Source organism: Amblyraja radiata, chromosome 26 (assembly GCF_010909765.2).
Source record: "Amblyraja radiata isolate CabotCenter1 chromosome 26, sAmbRad1.1.pri, whole genome shotgun sequence".
In the NCBI taxonomy this organism is placed as follows: domain Eukaryota; kingdom Metazoa; phylum Chordata; class Chondrichthyes; order Rajiformes; family Rajidae; genus Amblyraja; species Amblyraja radiata.
Window position 1 is genome coordinate 23,512,742 of NC_045981.1, and position 16,587 is coordinate 23,529,328.

Below are 16,587 nucleotides of genomic sequence, written 5' to 3' on the forward strand. Positions count from 1 at the left end.
TGACTTGACTTGACTGGGGACAATTTACACATACATCAAGCCAATTATACTACAAGCCTGTACGTCTTTGGAGTATGGGAGGAAACCGAAGATCTCGGAGAAAACCCACGCGGTCACGAGGAGAATGTACAAACTCCGTACAGAGTCGGATCGAACCTGGATCTCCGGCGCTGCAAGCGCTGTAAGGCAGAAACTTTACCGCTGCGCCACTGCGACTGTTGTGCTTGCAACTTTATGTCACTGGCCCACGAGCTACACCCCATTTATATTTCTGCACTGGAACATCCTTGTGAATATTATAGTGCTCTTTCTAGAACTCTGTTGCTCACAGATGCTTTTTACATTTCAGCACTGGCAGTGAATATACAATGCAACAGCAGGATTTCATGTTGTGTCAGCCTTGACTGGGTTACTATCAATATTCTTTCTAATTGTAGAACTATTTCTATCCTATCTTTTCGTGGGACTGCTATTATTTCTGGCTTCACTTCATTTATGTATCTGCCAGAAGCCAGTGATTAATGTTAAATAAAACGGTAATAGTCCAGCAATGAAATATGACCATGTGTTTAACAACACTCCAAAATCATTACTATAAATAGCACATATTCAATCAAAGTGATCTTTTATTACTGTAACAACCATCTAGTATTAAATCATCAAAACTGTAAAGGCCTGGCTGTAACCCGCTCAGTGGTTTTGGTCATTGTCGATAATTATCATTAATCTATCAATGATACAAATGCAGGTCACATGGTAATTAAACAAATACAAATGGGTGTCAAATCATAACACACTGAGATAAATTTATTTTTGTCGATTAGCAAACAACATAAGTCTATACCTTCCTTTAAGTTGGAACATAAAGCGGCTTTTTCACGGGGCGACTTGACGCAAGAGGTAACCAGAGTTTAACATCGTGGGAACCTCGTGCGATAACAGTACGGCATTCGTGGACCACCGTGGCGCTAACGGCAGGTAATCGTGTAACTTGGTGACTCGGGAGAAAATTCAAGCAAGTTTGAATTTCTCCAAGAGTGACTTGTACACTTGTGGTTGAGCATTGCAACATTATATGAACGTAGTGGCCAGTGCGATATCCGTGCGATATCCGTAATAACTCTTGCGGTTACCGTGGGAACTCCTGCGAACGGTGAACCCGGAAGCTGGACAGAGGGGACAGAAGGTGAGTAAAAATTGTCTTCTGTGGGATTGAATTTAAAAAATAAAGATTTGCATCCGCATATGGACATCAACTTATTCATGAGTTATGTTAATGAGATTCCAGAAAATAACTATAATCTTTAAAAGGGACTTTAAAAGGGACTTTACTGAAAGGTCCCGCATTTTTATGGTCCGTGAGGAATTTTTCACATGTACTTCTTTGAGAGATACAGCTCGGAGTCCTCGCCGACTAGCGATCAATGCCTTTCCGAAGCAGGGTCCGGAACGCTACCAATCAATGTTCTCCAGAGACCCGTGTAAGGAGTGAACTGCACATGCTGGTTTAAACCGAAGACAGACACAAAAAGCTGGAGTAACTCAGCGAGTCAAGCAGCATCTCTGGAGAAAAATAGCTGATGTTTCGGGACGAGACACATCTTCAGACTCAATTCCGATTAGGATGTCTGAAGAAGGGTTCCGATTCGAATCACCACCTATTCTTTTTCTCCAGAGATGCTGCCTGACCCGCTGACTTACTCCAGCTTTTACGTTTTTCTTCCCAGATCTGACTTACCTGCTGAGTTACACCAACATTTTGTGTCCTTTTGTGTGTATTAACCAGCATCTGCAGTTCCTTTAGACATTACCTAACTTCAGATTTTAGAGATATAGCGCGAAAACAGGCCATTCGGCCCACCGAGTCCGCGCCGACCACCTATTCTTATCCGGCTTCAGAACGGTTCTTCCTTCCATTCGTTTGGGCACTGACCCGACCTACCAACCTACCTCAATGCGGACATTGGACTTTTTCCCCCTGGAACTGTCCTGAAAACATATATTCGGAACGCTGGTATTTTCCTCTTCGCTCTACCTGGTGTTCTTGTGCATGTGTCGGAAGGAACAGCAGATGCTGGTTTAAAGAGAATGCTGGAGTAACTCGACGGTTCAAAATGCTGGAGTAACTCAACGGGACATGCAGCATCTCTAAAGAGAAGGAACGGGTGACGTTTCGGGTCGAGGCCCTTCTTCAGACTGTACGTGGCTTGGTTATATTCATGTATAGCATTATCTGATATGATTGTATAGCACGCAAACAAAAGTTTATTCCCTGCATAGAATCATACATCGTAGAAACAGGCCCTTCGACCCAACTTGCCCACACCGACCAATATGTCCCATCTACACTAGTCCCACTTGCCCGCGGTTGGCCCATAACCATCTAAACCTATCCTATCCATGCTTCAGTCTAATGCATCTTAAACATTGCGACAGTACCTGCCTCAACTACCTTAACGGATAGCTCATTCCATACACCCACCACCCTTTGCGTAAAATAGTTACCCCTTAGGCTCTCATTAAATCATTCCCCCCGAACCTAAACCTGTATCTGCTGGTTCTCGATATGAGACAATAATAACAAACCAAAGCGAGTTAGGACATCAACGGGGAGATCCTGGATAAACCCATGGTAGCCACAAAATGGAGGAACTCAGCGCAACAGGCAGCATCTCTGGGGAGAAGGAATGGGTGACATTTCGGGTCGAGACCCTTCTGATATGCTGCCTGTCCCGCTGAGCTACATGTTGTGTCTATCTTCGTTTTAATCCAGCATCTGCAGTTCCTTCCTGGCCGAACCCGATTGAAAGATGAGAGGCTGGGCGATAGAGCACTGGGTGTGACAAGGATCAGGCTTCAGTAAGCAAAATAAAGAGAGGTGGCAACGTTATGGAAATGAAGCGGGTAATCCGAGTGATGGCGAGACGGTATCCTCTAATGTGTCGGAAAGAACTGTAGATGTTGGTTTGCGCCGATGATAGACACAGTAATACTGGAGACAGACATAAAATACTGGACGGGCAGCATCTGGATAAAAGGAATGGGTGACGTTTCGGGACGAGACTCTGAAGAAGGGTCTCGAACCGAAACGTCACACATTCCTTCTCTCCAGAGATGCTGCCCGTCCCGCTGTGTTACTCCAGCATTTCGTGTCTATCTTCCGTATGCTCTGTGATGGTCATCTCGGAGTCAAGTGGCAACTCTGGTCTGTAGACACGAGGAACTGCAGACGCAGGAATCACGAGCAAAACACAGAGCGTTGGACGAGCCTGACCCTTTGAGTTCCTCCATCACTTTGTGTTGAAGTCAGGTCTGGACATTGCTTGGCTCAGTCTCAGGCGCCGGCTAACTAGGAAGGTCGAGTCAAAGTCCGGCACTAACACTCAAGAAATAACGTTTGCGGCCTGATGTTCCCAATATTTAATTGAGATCATTAATAAAGTAAATAAATAGATACCGGTCTAATCAGTATCTACGGGATTGGACAGGCTAGATGCAGGAAGAATGTTCCCGATGTTGGGGGAGTCCAGAACCAGGATCCCAGTTTTACAGTCTACCATGGGAACTCTTTAACTCAGTAAAGTAAAGTAAAGTAAAGTAAAGTAGCCTTTATTGTCATATCAGCGCACAGGCAGCTGTTGATTGTTGCTCTATTCAGTTTCCCAGGGGGTCGGGACGGGACTGGAGTTGGGAGGGAAAGGTGGGGGAGTCGAGGGAGAGGAGGGGGAGACAGATGGGGGTGTCTTCATTTACTGGCGGCGGGTGTCTGTCACTGAAACAGGCAGGTGAGATTTCACATCCACCTTGTGTGTGCCTCTCTCTCTCTCTCCCTCCCTCCCTCTCACACAGGCTGAGAGACTCTGCCTCTGTGAGTGTACGACTCTTTCTCCCCCTCTCCCACACACAGTAAGACCGAGGTACTTACATAGAAACATAGAAATTAGGTGCAGGAGTAGGCCATTTGGCCCTTCGAGCCTGCACCGCCATTCAATATGATCATGGCTGATCATCCAACTCAGTATCCCGTACCTGCCTTCTCTCCATACCCTCTGATCCCCTTAGCCACAAGGGCCACATCTAACTCCCTCTTAAATATAGCCAATGAACTGGCCTCGACTACCCTCTGTGGCAGAGAGTTCCAGAGATTCACCACTCTCTGTGTGAAAAAAGTTCTTCTCATCTCGGTTTTAAAGGATTTCCCCCTTATCCTTAAGCTGTGACCCCTTGTCCTGGACTTCCCCAACATCGGGAGCAATCTTCCTGCATCTAGCCTGTCCAACCCCTTAAGAATTTTGTAAGTTTCTATAAGATCCCCTCTCAATCTCCTAAATTCTAGAGAGTATAAACCAAGTCTATCCAGTCTTTCTTCATAAGACAGTCCTGACATCCCAGGAATCAGTCTGGTGAACCTTCTCTGCACTCCCTCTATGGCAATAATGTCCTTCCTCAGATTTGGAGACCAAAACTGTACGCAATACTCCAGGTGTGGTCTCACCAAGACCCTGTACAACTGCAGTAGAACCTCCCTGCTCCTATACTCAAATCCTTTTGCTATGAAAGCTAACATACCATTCGCTTTCTTCACTGCCTGCTGCACCTGCATGCCTACTTTCAATGACTGGTGTACCATAACACCCAGGTCTCGATGCATCTCCCCTTTTCCTAGTCGGCCACCATTTAGATAATAGTCTGCTTTCCTGTTTTTGCCACCAAAATGGATAACCTCACATTTATCCACATTATACTGCATCTGCCAAACATTTGCCCACTCACCCAGCCTATCCAAGTCACCTTGCAGTCTCCTAGCATCCTCCTCACAGCTAACACTGCCCCCCAGCTTAGTGTCATCTGCAAACTTGGAGATATTGCCTTCAATTCCCTCATCCAGATCATTAATATATATTGTAAATAGCTGGGGTCCCAGCACTGAGCCTTGCGGTACCCCACTAGTCACTGACTGCCATTGTGAAAAGGACCCGTTTACTCCTACTCTTTGCTCCCTGTTTGCCAGCCAATTCTCTATCCACATCAATACTGAACCCCCAATGCCGTGTGCTTTAAGTTTGTATACTAATCTCTTATGTGGGACCTTGTCGAAAGCCTTCTGGAAGTCCAGATACACCACATCCACTGGTTCTCCCCTATCCACGCTACTAGTTACATCCTCGAAAAATTCTATAAGATTCGTCAGACATGATTTACCTTTTGTAAATCCATGCTGACTTTGTCCAATGATTTCACCACTTTCCAAATGTGCTGCTATCCCATCTTTGAGGAAGAGCCGATCCTGGACTGACTCTGGACTCTGGTCCTGTACACGGGGGGGAAATGGAGGAGGACTGGCCAAATTTTTGTGCCTTCCACCACAGTGATGAATGCTGTGGTGGATGTTTGTGTTAGTTTTATTGTGTGTTCTTTATTATTGTACTGCTGCTGACAACCCAAATTTCCACCGACCCTGGTTGTGTGGTAATAAATTATATCTATCTATCTATCTTTAATAACTGTCTAGCAGTTTCCCCACTACCGATGTTAGACTAACTGGTCTGTAATTCCCCGTTTTCTCTATCCCTCCCTTCTTAAAAAGTGGGGTTACGTTTGCTACCCGCCAATCCTCAGGAACTACTCCCGAATCTAAAGAGTTTTGAAAGATTATTACTAATGCTGTGCTCAGTCCATCTGTGTCTCCCACATACACAGTAAAACATGTCTCCAAATGAGCCAATTCAACCAAGGGAGGGTATTTATAGTGTGTGAAAAAAAAGTGACATCATTTGTGCCACGTGATGATTTAACAACACTTCACAGTTCTCACAATGTTCATTCAAGATTTAACGGGAAAGCTCGGGGAGACGGACAAGTCACTCGCACAAATAACAGAAATGCCGAGTACCGTGGGAACTCTTTATCTACCCCCCGTTATATCGTGTGATATCGTGCTAGACCACGACCACTTCACTCTGGTTACATCTTGCGTCAAGTCGCTCTGTGAAAAAGCCGCATAACTGTGCTTCATTTCACATGGGAAAAACACACACACATGCACACACAAACACACTGCTTGTGCATACAAGGCAAACACATGTACAAGTCCATACACAAGACAGAGGTTGAGACTATTAATAATATTATTGATGGTAGCAGACAAATAATTCATAAATTACTTCAAAAACAATCTTAAGCTTTCAAGAGAGAGTTAGATTTAGCTCTTGGGGCTAACGGAATCCAGGGATATGGGGAAAAAGCAAGAACGGGGTACTGATTTTGGATGATCAGCCATGATCATATTAAATGGCCGTGCTGGCTCGAAGGGCCGAATGGCCTACTCCTGCACCTATTTTCTATGTTTCTAAGCCAAATGTTATCTAAATATTACTGAAGATGTCAGACAACTGTCCAGTTGGGAAGTAATGCAGTGCATGAATATTCCGACTTGCAGTAGACAAAGAATGAGTTGCTATGTGTATCATTACTTGTCAACATCCAAACTAACTTTCTCTCCTAGTTTATTTACTGTGACTCGGTAACCCTGCTGCATCCTCCTCTTCTCAGCATTGCACACGCAGCGATTCATCCCATTGGCTCTGAAAATTTGTTGAATTAATCCCAATCCCCAGCTTTTCATGAATCTGAAAATTTACCCTTTTTGAAATCAATATTGAATCCATTTACTTAAAATCAAGATTTAACTTTCTGTTTACATTGAGAATAAATCTTAGATTTACTGAAAATCTTTTGGGTCAGAATCATTTATAAAGGAATGGTTTGGCAGCTGCTATGTTTACAACATATGTTATTTTTTTTAGTTTAAAATATACCATACGTAATAAATATGTACGAAAACATCAAAAATACAAGTAAAACCAGAGTGCAAGTTTATCTTCATATCTGTAGTGTCGTTCAGACTATACATTCACAATGTTAGATATGATAGAGGCATTTAAGAGACATTGAGATAGGGACGTAGATATGCAAGGAATAGATGGATATGGATCATGTGCAGGTAGAGGAGGTTAGTTTAACTTGATATCACATTCAACACAGACATTGTGGGCCAAAGGGCCTGTTCCTTTCCTGTTTATTCTATGTTGTATGTTATATATTGGTAGGGTTAGCAAAGCTTGTGCACAGAGCACCATTGCCATTCATGTGGCTTCCTGGGACAATGCAAACTTCATGTAACTAAGCGGCTTCTATGCGGGGCAGAAGGACATTAGACTGCAGTGCTTCCCTTCTAAGGTTTTGCATTGGCTTCAGTGTGTCCCCCAGCATGTACTCCTGCACTTGGAATGTACCATTTGGCAAAATTCCATAAAGGAATATGGACATCTTTTTGGGCATCTCATGGAAGATCAAGAGGTTTCGGGCAGACCAAAGTGCTTTCGGATTATTAGGATATCACCAAGCTAATGATCATATTCAATGATATATGAAGATATTGGAAAAGGGCAGAATTATTATTTGGTATTTGATTATTATCATTGGTTTATTATTATTGTCATGTGTATTAAGATTCAGTGATAAACTTAGTTTGCATGCTATCCAGTCATATAATACTATACATGAATACAATCAAACCATTTTGAAGAGTGCTTCTATAAGCTAAGGTACTGCCTGATTCACCTCTGATTGCAGACATTGGAGTTTGTCTATAGAATGATGCGCTACAATGCTGAGAACTGTATTCTGCTCTCTGTATCTTCCCCTTTGCTCTATCAATTGTACTCAAGTTTAACTTGATTGTATTTATGTATAGTGTCTGTGGAAGTTGGCAAGAGTAGCTGGAGACATGCTGAATTTCCTTTGTCAAGGATAAGAACGGAAGATTGCTCCATCTGAAGTATACTGCTGCTTGAGGTGCTTTGACAACAAGATGGAAGTTTTGCAGTCACTATTTTCGATATTTGTCTTTATTTAATTCCAGATTTATTGAATTACTTTACATGAAATTCCTTAGGTGCCACTGTGGGAGTTGAACTTGTGTCCCTGGATCAATAATCTAGCACTGTAGATACTAATTTGCTGACTGCTGGTGTGTGATATTTGATACCTCCCTACGCCCAGGGTTATGTGAGAAGGAGAAAAGGTTGAAAAGCTGTATCAGCAATCAAGGAGGGTTAGTTGGCACATACAAGTAAGTAGACAATCGAGTAGGATGCTAGATGGTGTTCATTTATATCTTTAGGTAAACTGTCAGCCTTTTGGATTCTCTTGTAAAGCATACAAATGGAACACAATTGTTCAAATAGTTGCATCCTTCTAGTAATTTATTTATGTTTCAGTATCTTTCCACCTATCCACTTAATCTATTTTAATTTTCTTATGGTATATAAACTTTCACTGTTTACATCTGTAGTTATTATCTAAATATCTATTTATCTATCTAGCCTGGTCTGTATATCCATATATCCACCTTAGTATTTGTCAAGTAGGGAGATATTCATTTCTGTTCATACCATATGCTAATTAATCAGTCAGACCCGAAATATCACCCATTCCTTTTCTCCAGAGATGCTGCCTGACCCGCTGAGTTACTCCAGCATTTTGTGTCTATGTTCACAATCATGTTGCCCTCGGGCTTTTAATATAACAATACAAATTAAACAGGCCATAATAAATGAATTGGAGAAATAAAACCTACTGCACTCTTAGGATCGATCTTAGGTCTCTCCATGGCAATAGTGATGCAGTTCAGGAAGATAATAACAAGAACTATGTGGTCGAACATCTTGTGTGAAATAATTCTGCTGCAAACACGTCGAATCCTATAAAATAAAGATAGCCATTTACTGTTAACACAAAACAAGTACAGCCATTTGCAACTATCACTCTAAACCAGTGACCAAACTGAGTAGACATCACCTTTATCTAAAGTAAAAACGATGAAAGGTTTTAATATTACCAGTAAGGAGAATCTAATTATGATGGCATAAAAATGAGCAAGAGGCAGAAACATAAGAAATACTGGATGTTCTTTGTGGACTGCTGTCAATACCCAGCAAATTCCAGGGCATTCATTTCTGAAGTTGCAGTTTCTATTAGTCTCCAAACTATAGTTAGCAGAACTAAAACAGTTTAGTTTCATTTTTTGTCACGTGTACCAAGGTACAGTGAAAAGCTTTTGTTGCGTGCTAACCAGTCAGTGGAAAGTTAATACATGATTACAATCAAGCCATCAAGTACAGATGAATGAAAAATACCAAAGTGTGGGATGGTCAAATTGATATTGATATTGAAATTGATCCATGTTTAGTGCCCTTTGAAAAATACTGTTCTTACTTGGAGTCGCTTTCTTTTCCTCACACTAAATTAGATTAGATTAGATTAGATTAAACTTTATTAATCCCCTTATTCAGTGGAAATGATTCTGTTCATCTGTGCATGTGCTGTCATTTACTTTGCTTCTGGTTTAATTGTATGAATGTGTTGAAATACAACTCTCATCTTTGTTAAATACAAGGCCTCAATCAAGTCAGTTTGTACACTGTGTCAATACTGGAAATCAATCTATTTTTCACTGATAAATAATCGGTATCTTGCCAATTGCAAGTGTTAAACAGCTTGTTAATTTTTTTTTTTTTAAACTGAAAAATTGAACATAATTATGGCTGCCTCGGTTTCTTACTGATAACATGTGTTACTTTAAATTGGACGCAAAATGTTGCCTTCACCAATGAAGTTGTTTCATGTCCAAGTAAGAGAAATAAAAGTAAAAATGTTTTATTAAGAAAACGGTTAGAATGTGGAATGTGTTACCACGTGAAGCAGTTGAGTCTAACAGGATAGATATATTTATAATGAAACAGGAGTGACATGGCGGTAGGAAAGAATGGTAGATAAAGAATTTCTAGAGAAGGGTGGCAGGGTGATGTAGCGGTAGAGTTACTGCCTTACAGTGCCAGAGACCCAGGTTCGATCCTGACAACGGGTGCTGTCTGTGTGAAGTTTGTACGTTCTCCCCGTGAAGATCTCCAAGATCTTCGGTTTCCTCCCACACTCCTAAGTCATTTAACATCTGCCAACCCCTACTGTGCAGTGTCTACCATTCAGTGGTGGCCAGTGCTCTGTTTTTTGCTGTGGCCTGTTGGGGAGATGGCGCCCGCATAGCGGACAAAAACAGACTGGACAAGCTAATCAGGAAGGCCGGCTCAGTGGTCGGGGCTGAGCAACGATCGGTCCAGCAGGTGGCAGAGGCCAGAACTCTGAACAAACTGGGTTCAATAATGACCAACCCCACTCACCCACTCCATGCCCTGAAGGTGATCAAGAGCAGCATCTTCAGTCAGAGGCTGATTGCACCAATGTGCAAAACTGAGAGACATAGGAAGTCCTGTTTACCAGCTGCTATAAGGTTATATAATGCACATAAATAACTGCACTTTTTTTTAATTAATTGTATTTTAACTTGTATTTTAACTTGTATTTTAACTTGTTAAGTATGGAAGCCATTTGAGGAAATGTGTGGTGTTATGTCTGTCTTGAAGCTGTCGTGGCACTGTAATTTCCTGTAAAGGATTATTAAAGGTATAATCAATCAAAGACGTACAGGTTTGTAGGTTAATTGGCTTGGTAAAAAATGTAAAATTGTCCCTAGTGTGTGTAGGATAGTGTTAGAGTGCTGGGATTGCTAGTCAGTGTGGAGTTGGTGGATCGAAGGCCTGTTTCTGTGCTGTATCTCTAAACTAAACTAAACTAAGACCTGTAGAAAATACTTACTGGCATGGATAAGTTACACTAATGTCAGTTTCTGTACCGTAAATGCAATGTATTCAATGCAATTACCCAACAAAACAATTTATTTCCTACAACCAGACCCACAATGAGCAGTTTAATTCTAATTCTAGAAATTCTATTCACAATTTGACCATCCCCAACTTTAGCATTTTATTCATGTATGGAATCATAAAAAATCCGCTAAACAACCTATTTTTCTGGAAATGGTAAATTTCTATAGACTCAGCGTCCCTGGATTAAGTAACACTAATGTAGTCATACTGTGAATGGATTAACCTTTCTTTGGTTGCTCATTCGAATGAATATACCACAGGCTTTGTATGGGAAGTCAGTTTGTGCTGTACAATGGGACAGTGTTCCTGTTGGTTCATTCAGTTAAGAACAAAGCAAATAACAGCCTCAACAATCTCTCATATCTAAAAATAAAGTGTTGACTTTCTAACCTGCATAAGTAGGAAGAACCAGCATGGATATTGATTCTGTTTTTCGTTCCAGTCACAAGTTCATGTGTGCTGATGATATATTAGAGAAACTAGCTCTTTGTTTCATAGAACATAGAAAAGTACAGCACATGAATAATCCCTTTGGCCCACAATGTTTGTGCTGAACATAATGCTTATATGAACTAATTTCATCTGCCTTCACATGATCCATACCCCTCCATTCCTCACAGAGCCATGTGCCTATCTAAATGTCTTAGAAGCGCCGTTATCGTATCTGCCTCCACCGCTTCCCCTGTCAAAGTGCCCCACACATCTTCTTTAAACTTTCCTCCTTTTACCTTAAAGCTTTGCCCTCTATTCTTTGGCATTTCCACAATGGGAAAATGATTCTGTCTACCCTATCAATGCCTCTCATAGTGTTATATACTTCTTTCCTTAAGTCATGAAAAACTGTCCCAGTTCTCTAGAGTACTTCTGCCCACTTAATTTCTTCAACATTTGTTTGTCAACTAAATTATATAAATAAAATAAAATTATCATGACCTTAAAACCACTTATTTGAGCTCCTGAAGAGATGTTTTTTTCATTTACTTCTTGTGGGAACCTCTAAAAGGCTATCATCTCTTGTTCACCTATAATTCATGTGCCTACAACTACATTGGCTCCAGGTCTCAAATTTCCACATGGACACCACTTTTCTGTAGATTCCTTCAGCCTTGTGGTGAATCTGTGGAACTATTTGCCACTGAAGGCTGTGGATGCAGTCGTGGATATTTTTAAGGCAGAGTTAGACAGATTCTTGATTAGTGCAGGTGTCAAGGGTTATGGGGAGAAAGCAGGAGAATGGGGTTAGGAGGGAAAGATAGATCAGCCATGATTGAATGGTGGAGTAGACTTGATGGGTTGAACGGCCTAATTCTACTATCCCTTATGACCTTATGACCTGTGTATTATCTGCACAATTCTTATTCATTTAATTTTCCCATCACTGATTTGTGGATTCCAAGCTGTAATATGTCCTTTGTAATTAGATCACGTTATGTTAATGCTTATATTTATTGTTAAAATATATATTTTTTTAGCACAACTTTCACCCTCATATGTGGAAAAGGCAAACTTTATCTGTTTAGGCTTCTGTGTTGCCCCTGCAGTTTGCTGTACTATAGGTAATATATAAATACAAGTTATTTCCTCGGAAGGTTCTCAGTCCTTTTTTTAAATCCCTTGCATTGCTTTGGTAAAAATGAACATTTCCAGTTGCCCTCTTTCAATTAAAGGCAAAAATTCAATAGGTTTTAATTTCTTACTTGGACTGTGGTGGGAAAAGATAGAGCGACCATCCCTCCCGCTCCTTGAAACATGGCGGCAGCTTGCTTTGAATCCATGCCAGCAACTGTGTGCCTTTGCTCTGCAGAAACAAGGTAGCACATGTCAGTTCTGGAGTCCAGATTCTGTGTTGGGTTCATTCCAGTCGCTGAATACAGGAGGATTGCATTCAGAGAACAGAGATCGCCGCAGCGGCCTCTGCAGTCCGTCTGTCTTTAAAAAAAAAATTTGTACTGTTAAGTGCATGTTTTGGGGGGCTACCATCGACTCCACAGTCAAAAAGGCACAACAGAGGATGTACTTCCTGTGGCAGCTGAGGAAGCACAATCTGCCACAGGCAATGATGGTAAAATTCTACACGGCCATCGTAGAGTCTGTTTTCACCTTCTCCATCATGGTCTGGTTTGGCTCAGCCACCAAGCACGACACCTGGAGGCTGCGAATTGTCCGATCAGCAGAGAAGATTATTGGCTGCAACCTTCCCTCCATTCATGAACTGTACACTGCAAGGGCCAGGAAGCGAGCGGGCAAGATCATCTCTGACCCCTCTCACCCTGGCCACAAACTTTTTGAATCACTTCCCTCTGGAAGGCGACTCCGGACTGTCAAAACTGCCACAGCCAGACATAAAAACAGTTTTATACACGAGTAGTTGCTCTACTCAGCAGCCAAAAATCTGTAGCCTCCCTTTGATCTGGTATTTTGTTGGTTCACATGCTTGATCAATGGTGTTTTATCATTAATGTTTTATTATTATTAATGTTTAGTGTTTTCTGAGTCATTCGTAACTGTCACTGTATGTCATGTTGTTACTTGTGGGCCGAGCACCAAGGCAAATTCCTTGTATGTGAATACTTGGCCAATAAACTTACTTACTTACTTACTTATATGTGAGGGGGCGGGGTGAGGGAAACTTTTAAATCTCTTCCCTGGACCGGGACGCGACCTTTCCCTGTCGGATCTCCGTTGTCGTTGGGGCCTAGCACCGTGTAGTGGCCTCCAACCGGAAATGACCTGGGGCTCCACTCGCGGAGCCTGCGGACTCACCATCGCGGAGCTGGCCGACTTCGGTGCATGGAGAGCTGTGGTGGCGCGTGGCTGCGACCCGACTTCGGAGCTTCGGAGGCTCCAGCTGCAGGCCCTGTGGACGGTAACATCGGGAGCTCGCGGGTCCCTGGTGGGAGACCACTGTTCGGAGCTCCCGCAACGGCAACTTCTCACACCTAAATCGCGGGGTTAAAAATGACCCTGAGCGGGGCCTTACATCGCCCGGCGCGGCTTTAACGGCCGCGGGACTTACCATCGCCCGCCGGGGGCTTTAACATCGGGAGAAGAATAAAGAACAGGGGAGAGACAAGACTTTGCCTTCCATCACAGTGAGGTGGTGTTTGGAGATTCACTGTGATTAATTGTGTTAATTGTGTGTCTTGGTTGTTATTCTTGTTTGTATGACTGCAGAAGCGTGATTTTGTTTGAACTTAGGTTCAAATAACACTAAACGTTATTCTATTCAATTCTATTTGGAAGTGGTTCCTTCAGCAGTGGCAGAGGCAAATTTAACTCTGATAAAATACTCTCACTTGACAAAAACAAAAGTGCAAGTGATGTGTAGGACACGGGGTGGTGTAGCAGTAAATGTTTCTATCGCACAGCTGTAATAAGGACTCAGGTGCGACTCATACTTGCACACTGTGGGTGAATGTTTCATATTCTCTCTGCTACATCACTGCTTCCCCCAGTTGCTCTCATGTTTCCTCTCACATACCAAATATATGCTGTAAGGTTAATTGTTTTACTGAAAATCACACTTAAGTGCAGATAAGTAGAAAAAGCGTCAAAGGAGAATTGAGAGATAATACATTGAAAGAGGACAAATAGGATTACTGGAATAGTTCCATGGTGAGCCAGCATAGACTCAATGGACTGAGTTGCCTCCTTATGAATAAGTATTATACAGATTATAGAAATAAGACATAACATTGATGCCAAATCCCTGAATATGCATTATCACCAATAACAGAGCAAAATGATCCAGGGTTCGATCAAACTGATTCTACTCTGGCAACATCTCCTGCAACCACAATCCTTAAATGGTACCAAACTACAGACAATTTGTAGTATTGAATACAGTTAGCAAATCTATCTTGCTCTTAGTGAGTTTTTTTATTTTTGGCTCATATACTGTGCTCTAGGCTTGGTGGCATTTCATAGATGGATTAGAATATTCCGACCCACAAAGAAAGTGACAGATGGCAAATCATTGCCCACTTGTGTAGCAGACTGTCGAAAGGTACATATGCGTCCAAGAGTTTGATATTTAGAATCAATCAAAATGATTAAACAGTTTTATAATACTATTAAAAATGCTAAAAAAATATTTAAACAATTAAAAAAAACCTACTGCTTTGTCCCTTACGAGCATATGTTAGGGATGGAGGTTGACTTTCTGCAATTTCCCACGCTAAACTCCAAGCGATTTTAATTTGCAACGTAGTTGAATTGATGAACTGTTGTCAGGAAATTCAGAACCACTATGTTTGGACACACATTTGCAGAGATCTCATATGTAGTGACTCCGAGCTGGGGAAATCCTAGCAGCAATGCACAAAATTGCTGACAATTCCCCTCCAAAATGGGGGTCATTTTATCTCTTTAGGCCTTTGGTTCATGTTGTTGTGAGCCACTATGTGAGTGATTGGAAGAGATATACACAACAAGAAGATGAGAGAAATAGTGACAATAAAACAGTGGGGGGGAAATCTGAAATAAAGAAATCCTGTTCGAAAGAGGGAACTTCTTTGGTTTTCAGTATCCAGTGTGTCTTCTCCTGGAGCCAGGGAGATTAATAATGACATCAACCTAGAGATAAGTATGATAGGACATTCATTTCCTCGGTTTACACCGTTCAATGTATCCCTGGGAGAAATCATCAAATATAAAACACTATTGTCTAGTTCAGGCACACGTCCAACTCACCATATCAACTTCGTCTTCAGCATTCTCGAACTCAGCTCGCTGTTCATCCACTTGGAGCTGGCGTAGCATGTTGACTGGGGACATCTTACCATTACAGTCCTGGCAGTCTAGTGGTGGGGTCCTGCTGCTATGGATGCTGGGGGATCTGTGAAGACTGGGCACCTGCAGGGTTTCAGGAATATCGAAAGAACTCTTCATCTCCAGAGATTCCAGGCGCAGAGGAGCAGGCCCCCTCTCTCCACCTGCCTGACTGGCTTTCTCATCCTCAGATCCATCGCCTTCTTCAGAACTTTCTTTGCCATCACCCGAGAGGAGGGACTTTCGTTCCCCAGACTGGTGCTTGCGCTTTAGGCTTTGTGCTCGGCAAAGGCTGTTCCAGCTCGAGCGTCGACTGTTCCAGCTACTGGCTGTGCTCCAAGGGGCGTAGGGGGAGCTACGTGCACTCGACTGAAGGGGAATAAACACAGAATCAGAAAACCAGTATGCCCCTGTCCCACTTAGAAAACCTGAACGGAAACCTGAACGGAAACCTCTGGAGACTTTGCGCCCCACCCAAGGTTTCCGTGCGGTTCCCGGAGGTTTTTGTCAGTCTCCCTACCTGCTTCCATTACCTGCAACCTCCGGCAACCACCTGCAACCTCCGGGAACCGCACGGAAACCTTGAGCGGGGCGCAAAGTCTCCAGAGGTTTCCGTTCAGGTTTCCTAAGTGGGACAGGGGCATTACTCTTACCCACACTGACGCAACGTAACCGGAAGGTCTTGTAATGACCAAAGTATTTGTACCCAAGTAAGAATAAGCACCTTTAATGAAAGGAGAATTTCATGATATTGATCAAATGAAGAGAAATTTCTTCAGTTAAAGGACGGTGAATCTTTGGGCTCTGCACTCTGGGGACTGTGGAGGCCTAGTTATGGATTTTATTCGAATATGTGACTGATTGATTTCTGCAAGTTAAAGAGGATATTGAGACTGGGGAGGAAAATTGTGTTGAAATAGAAGACTTGCCATCACCCTGTTGAGTAGTGGAGCACACTTGAGGGACTGAATGGCCTCTTTCTGCTCCTCATTCTTCGATTCTTAAGATTTGTAAAAGGAAATTTCATTTA

The 16,587-nt window shown here is 42.4% G+C and overlaps 1 protein-coding gene across 1 annotated transcript in view; it reads right to left on the reverse strand.

Moving 5' to 3' along the window:
- The window catches only part of LOC116988061 (voltage-dependent T-type calcium channel subunit alpha-1G-like), a 225,078-nt gene that overhangs the window by 90,175 nt on the left and 118,316 nt on the right, over positions 1–16,587 (reverse strand). The window contains exons 15-17 of the mRNA XM_033044505.1: positions 15,480–15,926; positions 12,485–12,585; positions 8,642–8,765 (exon numbers count right to left, since the gene is read on the reverse strand). Of these exons, the coding sequence (XP_032900396.1) occupies positions 8,642–8,765; positions 12,485–12,585; positions 15,480–15,926 (672 nt within the window). The remainder of the gene's footprint in view (positions 1–8,641; positions 8,766–12,484; positions 12,586–15,479; positions 15,927–16,587) is intronic.